Source organism: Marmota monax, unplaced genomic scaffold, assembly GCF_021218885.2.
Source record: "Marmota monax isolate L192 unplaced genomic scaffold, Marmota_monax_Labrador192_F-V1.1 WCK01_AAM20220418_F8-fsc00010, whole genome shotgun sequence".
In the NCBI taxonomy this organism is placed as follows: domain Eukaryota; kingdom Metazoa; phylum Chordata; class Mammalia; order Rodentia; family Sciuridae; genus Marmota; species Marmota monax.
In genome coordinates, this window is record NW_026692321.1 from 13751187 (window position 1) to 13765958 (window position 14772).

The 14772-nt window shown below is 37.2% G+C and overlaps 1 protein-coding gene across 2 annotated transcripts in view; it reads right to left on the reverse strand.

Annotated features, from left to right (window-relative positions):
* Positions 1-14772, reverse strand: part of Ldah (lipid droplet associated hydrolase) — a 100374-nt gene that overhangs the window by 21399 nt on the left and 64203 nt on the right. The window contains exon 6 of one of the 2 annotated variants that reach the window (XM_046441332.2): positions 3005-9663. The exons of the other annotated variant lie outside the window; for it this stretch is intronic. Coding sequence (XP_046297288.1) covers positions 9491-9663 — 173 coding nt within the window. The 3' untranslated portion in view covers positions 3005-9490. Of the gene's footprint in view, positions 1-3004; positions 9664-14772 lie in introns of those variants that run through there. 2 annotated transcript variants of the gene reach the window in all.

The following is a 14772-nucleotide window of genomic DNA, read 5'->3' on the forward strand; positions in this document are numbered from 1 at the left end:
AGATGTTCTGTACCTGCTGTTTATTACATGTGGCTGCTGCACTTGAAATGTGGCTAGTGGGACAAAGAACTAAATTTCTAACGTAATTATAATTAATTTAACCTTCAACAGCTGCATTTGACAGTGTCTTCTGTACTAGACAGCAGGGCTGTGAGTGCTTGTTCCCTATACTTTGCTTCATCAGCCTCCCCTACTCTTGCTCACTCACTCTCATAAATTCACTGAAATTTCTTATTAGCTAAGGACTTCCCTGTCATTCTCTTATCATTCTCAAGAATTCCTTTGATATAATTTTTATCAAATGAAGGCAAGTATTTGTGATTAATTGGCTTTTTTTCAAAGAGAAGTCTTTGCTTTTTCTAAAGTAATAAATTACTTTTTTAAGAAATAATTTATTAACTTCTTTAATTCCCTCAGTGACCCTAAAAACATCTACATGATATTAATTATTGGGTTAGCCAGTTTCTTTGTTCACAATGGGGCACTTACTATGTCTTAGGTACAGGAGATGCAAAGAGATAATCCCTATCCTAGAGAATTTACACTTAAGTAGTTTTTATTTATTTTATCCCATGTGTATAATAGCAAGCTGCTTCCTCCATTTAAACATCTTAAATATAGCCATTATATAATTCCTAAAGTGAGATTTTAATCATTCTTGTCCATCTGTGATATTAGCATAAATACACATAGGGGTAAATAGTCTGCATTTCCTTGACCTAATCTAAATCAAGACAGGCTGTTTAGTCACAGATTTACAGTAAGGATGTGTAATGCAAGACTCTAAAGTCCTACTTCCAAAGTCGGTACTCCACATTACTGTAATATAATCCAAGGAATTGATAATAACCAAATAAAACAATAGGTTAATAAATTATGGTCCATCCCCCTCAATTAATTCAACACATAACTTACTAAAAATTATGCTAAAGAATATATAATGTCAAATACATATTTAAGCATAACAGTAGTTGGAAAAAAGCAGATTACAAACTGATACAGTATGATCCTATTGTAAATAAAAGACAGATATGTGGTACAGATATATGAAATGATGAACAATAAAATAATAATAGTGGTTCTTTCTAGTTGATGGAATCCATGTTCTCCCTTTTCTTCTCCCTCTCCTCCCTCCCTTCCAACTGGTAATGGTATTCTTCCTGCAAATACAAGATCTATAATGCATCTATTCAGGAAAAGTATTTACTTGTGTTCTTCTTCTAGCCTTGAAATTTTTTTATTAGTTCTATTCAGTTATACATGACAGCAGAAAGATATTCAATTCATTGTACACAAATGGAGCAGAATTTTTCACTTCTCTGGTTGAGCATGAAGTAGAGTCACACAATTCGTGCACTCATACATGTACCTGGAATAATGATGTCCGTCTCATTTTGAGAGTGCAGGTCTTGTCCCTGGATATGAGATACCCTGTTCATTCACAGGTAGGTAGAAAGCTTTCCCTTATAGATGCAATCAGAATGATGAGCTTCTTTCCTGTTAACAGCAGGCCCTGCTGTACAGCAATCCACTTTCCAGCTCTCCTGTGTAATGTGGCTATCATTGAGTGTGACATAGATAGGCTAGTCTCAGCTAAGATTCTCAATTTTTGACACAATGTTAGAAAGACACTTATCTGCAGTGAAGGCCCCATTTATCCAAGATAGGTGGATATAACTCATTCCCCTACCTTCCCTGCAGACATAGTGGGTCTGATTTCTTTTTTGTTACCAAGGGGCTGAGTCCCATATTACAAGAAGTGAAAGCACAATACTTTCTTATATGTGACAGAAGAACCTTAGGAGCAGTCCTAATTAGTCCAAGAGTGACTTATATAGTACACCTTTTCTCCTAGGTAGAAGTTCCTCATTGCAATTCTGGGTGCTTGAAATTCAACACAAAACACTCTGACCATGAGCAAAATGTTACTCTGTAATTATAAACGGTAGATTTACTTTTACCTTTCCAGATCCATTACAGAGATTCCAGTTGACCAGTGATGTTCATAATCAAATCAATTGGTTTCATATATATATATATATATAGTATAAGAAGTATAAAATGTTAAGTAACATACCCTTCCTATAAAAATGTCTTTTTTTAGCCTTCCTATAAAAATGCCAATATAGATAGTATAGAACTTACAAAAGAATTATATTACAAAAGCTAAATCCTAAATCAACTGTGTTAAATTTGGTACTTGTTTCCCTTTGGGGGGATGTCCTATGGTAACGGAGGCCTTCAATTTACATTCTAACTAGGTAAGTAGCAATGAGTACTTACATCAGACATTCTCCAACTTTTAGTAAGGCCACATTCATTTATAGCACTGAGGGCTATAAATGCAATGGAAAGGTCACCTGGGAACTGTTAGGTAATGCCAGATAAGGTTCTGATGTGGGGTGTGGGAAGCTTAACTTTGGTGCATGGCTGCCATGTGAGATGCCTCCAAGGCCCCACATCTATATATTTGAAGTGTACTGTGTTATAGCATTAAATGTGTGGTTTTAATACCTCATACTTGGCATTTTTTAAATAAAGTTTTGTAAGTCAAGAAATAATTAAACTTCAATCACTGTTAGTAAAAGATTTCTGATTTTAAGCTGTTTATAAAACAAAATCTTCCTCATGAAATTTGAGATGTTTTAAGTTTCTATGAAACAAAAATGTCTTCAGAGATGGAAAAGTGGAATCTGTTAATGAAGATTGCTGAATTTTAGATAGAAGCCATGCTGTTGCTTCCAAAAATCTCAACTGAATTGTAATCTCAAATGGAAATGACCCCAGCTTGGCACAATGGTACACACCTATAATCCCAGAGGCCTGGGAGGCTGAGGCAGGAGGATTGCAAGTTTAAAGCCAAATTAGCAAGGCCCTAAGCAATTTAGTGGGACCTTCTCTCTAAATAAAATATTTTTAAAAGGGCTGGGATACGGCTCAGTGGTTAAGTGATTAAACATCCCCAGTACCAAAAAAAAAAAAAAAAAAGGGGGGGGGAGAATGACCTCACATAGTTCCTCCATTTCTGAAAAAAATGGAATGATAGAAAATGGATTTGATTTCCTCTCTAAAACTAGAGCAACAAATAAAATATATGAAGAAGAAAAGATTTTCAAGACACTGGATATTGGGCAAAGAACCTAGAGAAAACTGAAAATGATGAGGTGACTGTTATAATCATCTTAGCTTGTTGTTTGTGTTGAAAAGTCTTCAGGCTGCAGTACAGGAAGGAGGAAGACATGCAGAATTTGGTAATCTCCCCAAGTTGAGGAGAGCATGAGTCTTTTTTTTAATATTCTACATTTTATGATGCACTGACATCTTGGTGACCTTGCTGACCAGGGGGAGATTACCTCTCTCAGGGATAGTTAGTTCTTTGATTTCCCTGCGAACATGCCTTTCACATGCAAGCCAACCAATCCAAAGTCCATACTCCTTGTTACTTAGGAAACAAGCCAGCAAGTCAGTGTTTTCCCTGTTCTAAATCATCCCAGGGCCAAGTACCAGACAATTAGGGACCATCTCAAAAGTCTAGAGCTTGGCAAAATTATTCAAATTAGCTATCTTAAACTTGCCTCACCCACTCCTTTTCTTGGAACCCCTAGGCCATGTTCACCTGTGTTCCTTCTGCTTTCTGACCCAATGAGGTGCTTACCTGTCTAACCCTGCCTCGTGTAGCATGTCCCCCTGCTCTCCTGGGAACTGTAAGTAACTAACTTCTCTTTCAACACAGTTTGTTTTCATGTCTGTCACTTTTCCAGGTACATTTTAAAACAAGGAGACAGGACTGACAGTCTAGGGAGGTGAATGCTTTGGTTTTTGACAAGGCAAAATAGTGGGAGGAGAGATCTGCCATGAATGAGGAAAGCTCCAGAGATCTGCAGAGGGTTACCATTTAGTTTCAGCTAAGTATTGATCAGTATAATCATATGAGAAACAACCAGAAACTGGGGGAAGCATATGTTGATCAGTATTACCTTTAATAGTCCCAAACTGGAAATGACCCAAACACCATCAACACAGAATAAATACACTGAAGTGTAATTCAACCAATGGCAAAATACAGAGTAATTAAATGAAAAAACCACAGGCAACAAAACAGGTGTACATCACACTCTGCTGCATGAAAGAAGCCAGATACAAAAGGACAAACAAGTGACACAGAGTTCAAAACCAGGCAAAACTAAATAGTATCAGTAGATGTCAAGAGAGTAACTACATTTGGAGATGGTGTAAAAAGGGCTTAAAGGGGGCTTCTCAGATCCAGGCAGTGGATCTTGAGTTGGGTGGTAGTTAAGGGAACACTGTATTGATATAATTCATGGGGTACTTTTAAATATTTTTCTGTCATTTCTTAATTAAAAACTTAAAATTCAAAGAACTTGTAGAGATTTTTAACACTTTTTAAAACAAAAGTTTCATCAGGAAATGTGCCCAATCCCTTTATTATGACTCTTATTTTTTTTTTTTTTTGGTAATTTCCCTCTAAGTATACTCTCCCCTCCACCCATGCCCCCCACACTTAACCAGAACACGAGTTTATTTTCCAGTAATTGCTCTTAGGAAGCCATCTTTGTCATTCCTCAGAAATGCTCTTAATGCAGCACAGTGGTCAGAAATAATAATATCAAATAGAAGTGTAATTTCCTAAGTGGAAAACACATTTCTCTTGGCAATGAATGTTAACAGCATTCCTGGAAACCCAGCAGAATTCAGAGTTTCAAGCACCATAGTGAAGGAAATGTTTAGTACCAGGAATAATGGAAACAAAAACATGAAAGAAAGAATGATTCAGAAGAATGTTAATTGTTTACTTTAGTTGCATTAAAAATAAAATACAAGGGCCGGGGTTGTGGCTCATCGGTAAAGTACTCATTTAGCACGTGCGAGGCCCTGGGTTCAATCTTCAACACCACAAAAAAAAAAATAAAATAAATAAATAAAACAAAGGTATTGTGTCCAATTACAAACTAAAAAATACATATTAAAAATAAATAAAAATACAGGTATGAAAAAAGGACTCGCTGAGGTGTCAATCTATTTTATTGGCTACCACCATCTTCTGAAATCTACTTAATGTTCAAATATTACTTTGGGACTTCAACTTATAGTAGAAGGGCTAAACGGTTTGAAATATCTGAGTGGGGGTTAAAGTTGGAAGACCAGCAGAACATTAATTTCATAGTTCAAATGTTATCAATGAGTTTTCCAAGTGCACATAATCTATAGCAGAAGGCTGCCTTCTGTTTAATACTGTCACTTATATTGGTGCCATTTTGTCAGTTTGGAAAAATACCAAGTCACCTTCAAGTCCAAGCTAACTTATCTTCTCTATTATTTATACAGGTAGAATGATCTCTCTTTCAAAGAACCACCCACATTCTGCATCTATTTTTATGAGAGCCCTTACTGTGTTAAATTAAACATTTTCCACATTTGTTTCTCCTAGTGCACTGTCAGTAACTTAAGGGCAGGACCTATATTTCATTCATTATTTCCACCATGCTTGATAATTTGGTTTATGGCATGTCTTTGAAAAGAAGGTTATTAACTGAAATAAATTGGAATGGACTAAGGGAGGAGGTAGCGTGGGGCTAGTAGTTTTGGAGGGTGAGGAGGATAAGTCTACCACCTCATTTGAAGTGGTCCAAGAACTGAGATCACAATGGAGGCCAAAAGTGGAGGCCGAAGCACACCAACATTGATAGGCCAAGCTGACAGGCGTTGGTATACAAGTGGGATAAATAATCACAGGATAGAGGGCAGGTCCAGGAGTTTCTGTTGAGACAAGTCAGAAACTAGGCTACATAAGCACTAGTTAGATAGCATCCAGGGACAATAGAGAGACAAATAAAATCACAGGTAATGATCAAATGGAAGGTTTTAAAGAGATGTACGAATAGCTTTCCGAAGCAGAACTTGGAGTTGAGAAGAAAAGTTGTCCTGCTATTTTGGGAGTATATGGTCTAGTGCCACTGGGTGATTCCACAGAATACTATGACTTTGTCACCACAGTGGGGAGAAAAGGTAATTGGTGCTGAAGCAAAGGGAATTACTGGATACAGGCATAGTGTAATTAGGGCAGGTGAATCATGGAGACAGGAAATGTACCATGTGTGGTATACACACTGCAGTGTAAAGTGTGATGGTTACTCCTCATCTATTCTGTCTGAACTATTATTTTTATCACTTTAAGTCTTTAAAGGGGCCGACAGAGTCTATATGTCCAAAATAAATCACGATATTTATAAGGAAAAATGATTCTTTTAAAAAATGTATTCCTTATAAGATTTGGTGGATAGAAAAAGGGTTTAGTACATTTATCTCCATGATGATGGAAGGGTGGCTGGGAAGGGAAGTCACTAGTAACAACTAATACAGGTGAAACAGTAACATGTTCTATTTTAAACTCCCCTTAAAATAAAAAAAAAATAATAATAACCATGGGAACTGAAATGGGCTCTCCCATGAACAGATACATTCAGACATCTTTGCAGAAGGCCAGCAACAATTAAGAAATACACTGTAGACCCTGTCTGAGGTTTTAACTTGCCAAGGGTTATAAACTCTGAAGACATTTTGGATAAACATGGCTGTGGTAGATTTTAGTCATGGTGAACAGGAAATGGAGTTAACTGCCTTAGTGAGGTGTTTGGTAGGTGATTAAATACATGAAAGATGAGTCTTAAGACTATCTTGTAGGAGGCTGTAGTAGATAATGATGTAATGATCCAAAAGCCAATAAAAAAATTCTTCATTTCCCTTGACTTCCTCTAACAAGAGATGAGGAAAGTCAATGTGTGACTTCTCTATATCCCTTTTAGGGAGTGATGTGACAGTTTTGGCTTTTAATCTAGAAGAGGAAGATCCTGGGGAGGACTTCTCTTTCTTAATAACCCAAAGGCTAATTAGGAATAGACCTTTTGCTTTTTTACCTCTCCCCAACTCTTTTTGTTTTCTATTGGAATGTCAAATAGGAGGCCTAGGGAGCCATCATGTAAGCATGAGATGATGAGCATTAGAAAGGTCTACATGCTAAGGCCAACAGAGTGGAAATGTACCAATAACCCACAGCCCTGATGGCATCGTGTGGATGATTTTTACTTCATCTTACTACATCTCAATTTCTTGGTGCATGAGAAAAACAGACCTCTCTGTTTTGGCCACTGTTAACTATAGTCAAATTCATAGTTTTCTGATAACTATAGTCAAATTCATCCCAGCTGATAAAAATAAAGATAGTGCCTTTGAATTTTCTGGGTGTTTTTATCTGAAGCACAGGGGTTGTTATGCTTAACTTCCATGAGATTCTGGCAATGGAGTGGGGGAGAAAGGTGGCATCATACCACATCTGCACAAATCTAGGGCTTTCCAAGAGAAAGAAGTTGTAGTGGCTGACTGAAAAGAGCCTTTCAAGGGTAGCCCCTCCTTGCACATCTTCTGACTATCCCTGAGGGTAACAAGATTTTGGGGGTACAGGGGAGTTAGGAAGGCTGGAGCCAAGCAGGTCTGCATGGTAGCAAAGTCTGGGATTGAGGTCAGATTATGAGACTTAAGTATTCTGGAGACCTAAGCAGTTTCCACTCTATGAAATCCATGCACCACTGCCAGCAGAGTAAGGTGGGGTATTCAAAGAGCCATAAAACAGGAGGTTCTGTCAAAAGATTTAGCAGGGCTACATAGGCTCAGAAACTAGGATGAAGCCATTTAACAAGGGGAATTTCTTTAGCGGTTCTTTATTTTTTCCAGGTTGTTTTCCATATTTAGTAATGATGCCAAATGTGGCTTTTAACAATGTAGAAATCAGAACTAAAAGAGAAATTCTCCCATTGTAAAATTTCTGTGTAATATGGAAAAATGTTAATTATTCATTTGATTTATTATGTGTTTCTTTGTAAGCCAGGATTCTGGTTATTATGATCATCCATTTAGTCTGCAAATTGATAACTCACACAAGTGACAGTGCATTCACCCAAAAGAAAAATGCAACCCAAGATACCATATTTTTTTTTAATGATACAACTTTTTAGACTGAAAGATAATTTTAAATCCTAAGATTTCTTCAGAAAAATACAGTAGGATATTCACAAGCCCTTTTGTTTCTAAAAGGGAGATGATATCCTCGCATCAGATTTAATCATTCTTGGCCCTAAATCCAAACACTACAAAAGCCAAAAATGCCTTGTTTTCCCCTTTATTCCTGAATTTGAGGTAGAACTTATATGAATTGTTAAAAACTGCAGTTGGGTTTTATTTTTACAAGCTGCTCACACAAGTGAAAGAATAGGCAGCAAGGGGGTTTCTTCTTAATAAAAAAAATTAATGTGTTTGAGTTAAAAATACTCTAAGAAATTTGTGATTCTTCAGTGAATCTTGTGTTGTCAGCTCATTAAATAGTTCAGTTCATTAGATGTCATTGTAAATATTTTAAAAAGTTATTTTGATATTGATTAAAGAAAGGAAAAATGTGAAAGTTTCTTTTGCAAGAACATATTCAACAAAGTAACCCACCAGGAATTCTTTATTTCTCTGTGCTATGTTTTTCTAGTTAGGTAACTGAAAGGAATTAAAACATCAATTTAGCCTAATGAAAAGAACTTAGAATATTTTTAAAAATTTAATTATTTGACCTGTGATACTGCTGAGCTAAAATATATCTTCTTTTAGCCTTGATCAGAAAATCCAATTTAGTTGTCTGAGAAGAAAGTTTACTTCTCATGAGATGGAAGAAAATCTACTCTAAAGAAAATATGGAATAGCAAACATTCCATATTTGAAATAAAGGAGGAAAATATCCATGAACGTTCTTTAAAAATAACATTTAAAACAATCTAGTTATACAGATACCACTGGTGAACACTGGTAGTGTTTATAATGCATGCTAACTGGATTAGGGTTACTCTTCTCTGAATGCTGGGTAGGAAATGATGTTTCACACACACCGGAGAAGAACACTAATGCCACAGCACACCAGTCTCCATGAAGGGATGCGCCATCTTTGCCAAAGGGTAGCAGCATTTGAAATACTTGAATATTTTGATTCCTTGAATTTTTCAGAGCTTACAACAACAACAACAAAAATGTGAGTATATAAACTAAAGGATACAGAAGAATAGTTTTTATCTAGATAGGGCAGGATTTATTATCCACTACTTGGACTAGAGAACTTCCTCCATTTGTTTCCGTGTGATTTCTCCTGAAGCACAGACATTACATAATGTGCAAACACTGCAAGGCCTGTACAAGTCAAGCTGGCAAATTAAGGGTCATTGTCTAGATGACAGTCAAGTCACAGAGAAGGAGATCTGCAGGGGGAATATCCAGCTGGACCAGACAGTACCGCTTCTTTCCTCTTGGCAACCCTTCTCTTCATGAAACCTGAAATCATGCCACCAATTCATGTGACTATATGAATATTGGTTACCTTCACCATATGTGGGGCATAGGCTCTGACAGAGCCCACTAATCATCTACAAGGGGGTCAGGTCTTCTATTTTGAGCTCTCTCTCAGCTGGGACCTTCTTCCATTTGTAGTAAGCAAGCCAATAGGAGTTGTATAAGGATGGCAAAGGCATGTCTGGACAAAGCTTGCTTCTGTGAGGGTTGTTGCCAAGAGCAGGCAGAGCGACACGGGATCCAGAGGAGACAGGTGAGAAGAGGTGCCTAGGATATTTGAGACTCTTAGTTAATGATCAGCTTGGGGACACTACTAAGAGACTGAACTAAGTATCCAAGTAGGGAATGAACTGAGAACCCAAAAAAGAAAGAGGACAAGTAATTCTTATCTCCTTTCTCTTTACCCAGTTACACAGACTGGGTAGGTAATGGGAATAAAATGGAGGCTACTGAAGTAATGAATACTTGGATATCAGAAGGCCATATCTAGAGCCAATGAGTTAGAAGACTAGAGAAGGAAAGGATGGAAGATGAGGGCTATTCATTTTCAAGTTTATTTGTTGGAATGAGATGAAAAATGTTCAGTCTGGTTTATAGTACATTTTGCATGTGGCATAACTCTACTATGGTTGTGCGGGAAAAGAAGTCCAGATTCCTCAAGCAACAATGTGGCTGGAAGGCTCTGGTTGTGGTGAATGTGTCCTGTGTCTAACCTGCCTTCTCCCTGTTTCCTGAATTTGGGGCTGCTAGAAGACGTAATTGGAGGTCAATCACTGCAGTTAAAAGGAAGACTCCTTTCTTTCAAGTGTAGTTTTTGGGGCCTGCTTCTCTAACAGGCATTTATAACTTGGAAAAATACCTTTTTATAAATATATTTTTAAATAAAAAAATAAGTATTTGACTATATGTTATATATATAATATATTCATAAGTATATAATTGTAATTCATTTTACCTAGACTTTTCATTTGTAAATAAAGAAACAAATACATATTTCTTATATCCCATGTCCTAATTTGGGCTTAGAAAATATTTCCAAGGAGGCGTAAGGAAAGCATGGTAGCTGCCTTGGAATGTGCTCTTAGTCCTAGGGCTATGGTCCTCAACCTTCTCGTGTCTCAAGGATAAAGAACACCTAATTTAGGCAGTCAGAATGAAGAAAACACCTATCCTAGGTGCTGGGAGCCATTAGCCAAGTAGGTATGACAATTTCCTTGCCAGCGTACCCCATGTTGCAGTGACATTGAATGTAGGTGACCTTGCTCAAGGACCAAGGCGGATTAGGGCGTTCCCGGTTTAGGTTCCAGGTTTAAGGTTTAAGATTATTCCTGCTGGGAATAGGGCGTATCCTGCTGCCTGAGTTCCCCTTGAGTTCTCATGGGATTCAGACAGTATATTTTGGAGATAGAAGCCCAGTGGATTTGGATTTGGGCAGAGAACGAGGATTTCCCCAGAACGTGATTGTAGACGGCTGGTGTGAGTTCGGGAATAAAGAGTTGCTGTTTGAATCTACAAGCTGTGTGGTGGCTCGTGATTGTGTGCCCAGCCAGACTGCGGCATTTGTGCCCAGCCAGACTGCGGCATTTGGCGGCTCGTACGGGGAACTTCTGAAGCTTGGAGGTAAGTGAAATTTCTCACCCCTGAGGAAGAGCGAAAGAATGGGTGACCAATTCAAAAAACAATGTGTTATTGTTTTGATTTATTTTGTTTTTATTTCAAGTTGCCTGTTCCTAGAACTTTCTCAGGCAAACTGGGGAAAATGGTTGACTCAAGGTTTGAAGTTGTTCGCCTCTGAGGAAGAGAAATTGTTAGAGGAAGGAGGCACCCCAGTAAGACCAACAACAGTTAGGGCATATGTTGATACATACAAAAATGTAGCACATGGCCTTTGAAAGACGAGTTATTAAGTATATCAATGGGACCATCATGGTATCCTGTAGAAGGATTTTTCTTCAACAAGAAAGAGATGGCTAGTTCTGTTTACTACATTTGTCTAAGATCTTGGTTTTTACAGACATCTGATTAATTTACAAAGCTAAAGTGTTAAAATATCAACCACTAAATATGAAATCAAGTACTCTTACTTATTAAGTTCCATAAGGTAATATATTTAAACATTATGTGTTTTCATAAATTGGTAAATGGAAAAAGGTTTAATATTGCTTTGTGTCTGTGTCTTTGCTAAAACAAGGTTACTAAGTGTTAAGATTCTATCATGTGTAATTTATATACAAAGAGTAGAAAAATTTTCAGTTGGGTTTCAATTATAGTATTATAGTATCATAAAAAACATGAAAGTCTTTCGTTTTATTAAAGTGGAGTAATTTGTCTAAATCAGAAATTTTATAAGAGTTGTTTCAAAATGTGAATTTATAAAAAGGGTTAACGGTTAAAAAAGAGATAGAAAAAGATTCAAGATGTGGAAATATATTTTAATATAAAAGGTTAAAGGAAAAAGAAATGTTTCTAGATGAGATAATCTCTATGTGGTAAAGTAAAAGTTGTAAAATGCCATTTAAAAAAATTTTGAGGAAACTAGACTTACTTTAAAAGCTTGAGAAAGGAAGAAAGAAGAAAAAGGTATTTGTACATGGCAGATTGAGACAAAGCTTCTCAATGGAGTTAAAAAAAAAAGCCTTTGGTTGAAGGGCAGCCATGTAAACTAACATTGAAGCGATTTAAACAAAATCTAAGCCTCGTTTAAAAGTGAAGTTGTAGGTGGTGAAAAAGTACATTTAAAAGTACAGTATAGATGATAATTAAAAGGTTAAATTGAAGGTGGTCGAGATACCTTCATGGCGGAAAAAAGATTGCTTTATTGCATCATTCGAAGCCTAGTTAATCTTAAAGGCATTACTTAAAAAAAATGGGAAGATAATAGGATAAAAGATACTTAGATAAAGAAGATCAAAAAGTGAAAAACTTTAAAGACAGAAGTATAGAAAGTTAAAAAGAAAAAAGATAAAGAAGATGTAGAAAGATAGAAAAGATGTAGGAAGACAAGAATTTTAAACCCACAAAATAGGAAGAAAAAAAAAAACTAGGAGGAAAATAAGCAACTAAGGGTAAATATACAAACCTTAAAAAAAAAAAAAAACTAGAAGATAGAAATAAGATAGAAAATGGTTGAAAATGTCAAGTAAAGGTATTTCATATAGAAAATGCAAAAAGCTAAGACAACTATTAGATACAGACATATACTTATTAAAGCAAAAAGAGGGAATTGGAAGGGGGTATATATCCCCCAAAGATAAACTTGAAATAACCCTTTTTACTCAACTTTTAAAATCTGGATTCATAAGGACTTAGTGCTGCGGAAAGACATATGTATCCAAAAAATGTACATAAGCCTAAGGTACTTTGGAAAGATATTCTAACAGGACAATGGAAAGGTCCTGACCCAGTGATTGTCTGGAGTCGGGGTTTTGTTTGTGTGTTTCCACAGGGAGAACAGCAGCCAATTTGGATTCCAGAGAGATTAACTAAAACAATTTCTACAGATCGAAAAGAAGATGATTTGACTCAAATCCATAACAGCTGATACCCAGAACTCCAGCTTGGCCATTCTTACATCTGTGACAGTGATTAACCAGGATGCTTTTTTCAATAGCTATTTTATTATTGCATTTTTCTACATCATAAGGTTCTATTTTTATTTTTTGAGCTCATACAAACCTAGGTTAATGTTTTTCTGATCATTTTTATTTTTTGACTGTGGAGTTTTTAAACATTGCAATGGAGATTTCACCCAGGTAAAGCTACAAGGCCTTTACTATTTTTTTATGTGTTGTACGTTTGTGTACACTCTTGTGTTTTGTGTTGTATGTCTGTATGTGCGTATGTCCATATTTCTTATATGAGGAGCGCTCATGAAAAAATGGATCCGAATTATTATTATTATTATTATTATTTTTATTCACGTGATTTAAATGGTTTAATTTAAATTAGGTAAACAGCTGTTAAGGATTGTTTTTAAAGTAGGTTAACAGATCTGTTTGTTTACTTTCACCTTTCTTTTTCATTATATTTAATAATTCTTTTCAGGATAATGTCTCTTTAGCATCATTGCCAGAATTCCTATCTTCATCCCAGTGCCGGTGAAGACAAAGATACAACCAGACTACAGCTTCTATGATAGCTATCACAGTAAACTGTATAAACTGATGCATCAATGAATATAACTCAACAAGTAATGCTCAATCAAGGAGTTAACTTACTTTGGGAGGAAACGGATTTTGGGAGGAAATGGACATATTGATAGATTCCTCCGCTTTGAACTGCTTGCAGAACTTGCCTGGACTATGTAACTATCGTTTGGTGCAGCGAATTGTGGTAATGCTGGCATATCTTTGCTGATGGTGTCACTAGTGATGCAATTTTTATTTCCTTACCAGCGCACCCCATGTTAATTGTGGTAGTGCTGACATATCTTTGCTGATGGTGTCACCAGTGATGCAATTTTTCCCAAGGAGCCGTCAATTGGCTTGGTGTCGTGGCATTTCTGTATCCTCCTCCCTTCTGCTAGTGATGGTCTAAAATTTGGGGGCCAATGGCTTATGCTGGACCGGTAGTCAGTGACGCGTATGATCCAATTGCTGTGGTATCAACCTAAGACAGGAGGCTGACGCCTAAAGGTCAGTTTTCCGATGACGGGTAAGAACCATATGTTGAATTGGACAACCTACCAGGCACGGTCCTTAAGCCACATTAACCTCACTCCCCCACTGGCACCAAGGCCAAATTTGGGGGCCAACAGAGGTGAGGCAAAGAACCTCACCCCCCCACTGGTGCATAGACCTATCCACAAGTATGGCTGTATGCTGGACCGGTAGTCAGTGACGGGTGTGATTCAATTGCAGTGGTATCAACCTAAGACAGGAGGCTGACGCCTAAAGGTCAGTTTTCCGATGACGGGTAAGAACCATATGTTATTGGACAACCTACCAGGCACGGTCCTTAAGCCACATTGCTTGTTGTTTAATTAATCAGAAGGGGGGAGATGCTGGGAGCCATTAGCCAAGTAGGTATGACAATTTCCTTGCCAGCGCACCCCATGTTGCAGTGACATTGAATGTAGGTGACCTTGCTCAAGGACCAAGGCGGATTAGGGCGTTCCTGGTTTAGGTTCCAGGTTTAAGGTTTAAGATTATTCCTGCTGGGAATAGGGCGTATCCTGCTGCCTGAGTTCCCCTTGAGTTCTCATGGGATTCAGACAGTATATTTTGGAGATAGAAGCCCAGTGGATTTGGATTTGGGCAGAGAACGTGGATTTCCCCAGAACGTGATTGTAGACGGCTGGTGTGAGTTCGGGAATAAAGAGTTAGTTGCTGTTTGAATCTACAAGCTGTGTGGTGGCTCGTGATTGTGTGCCCAGCC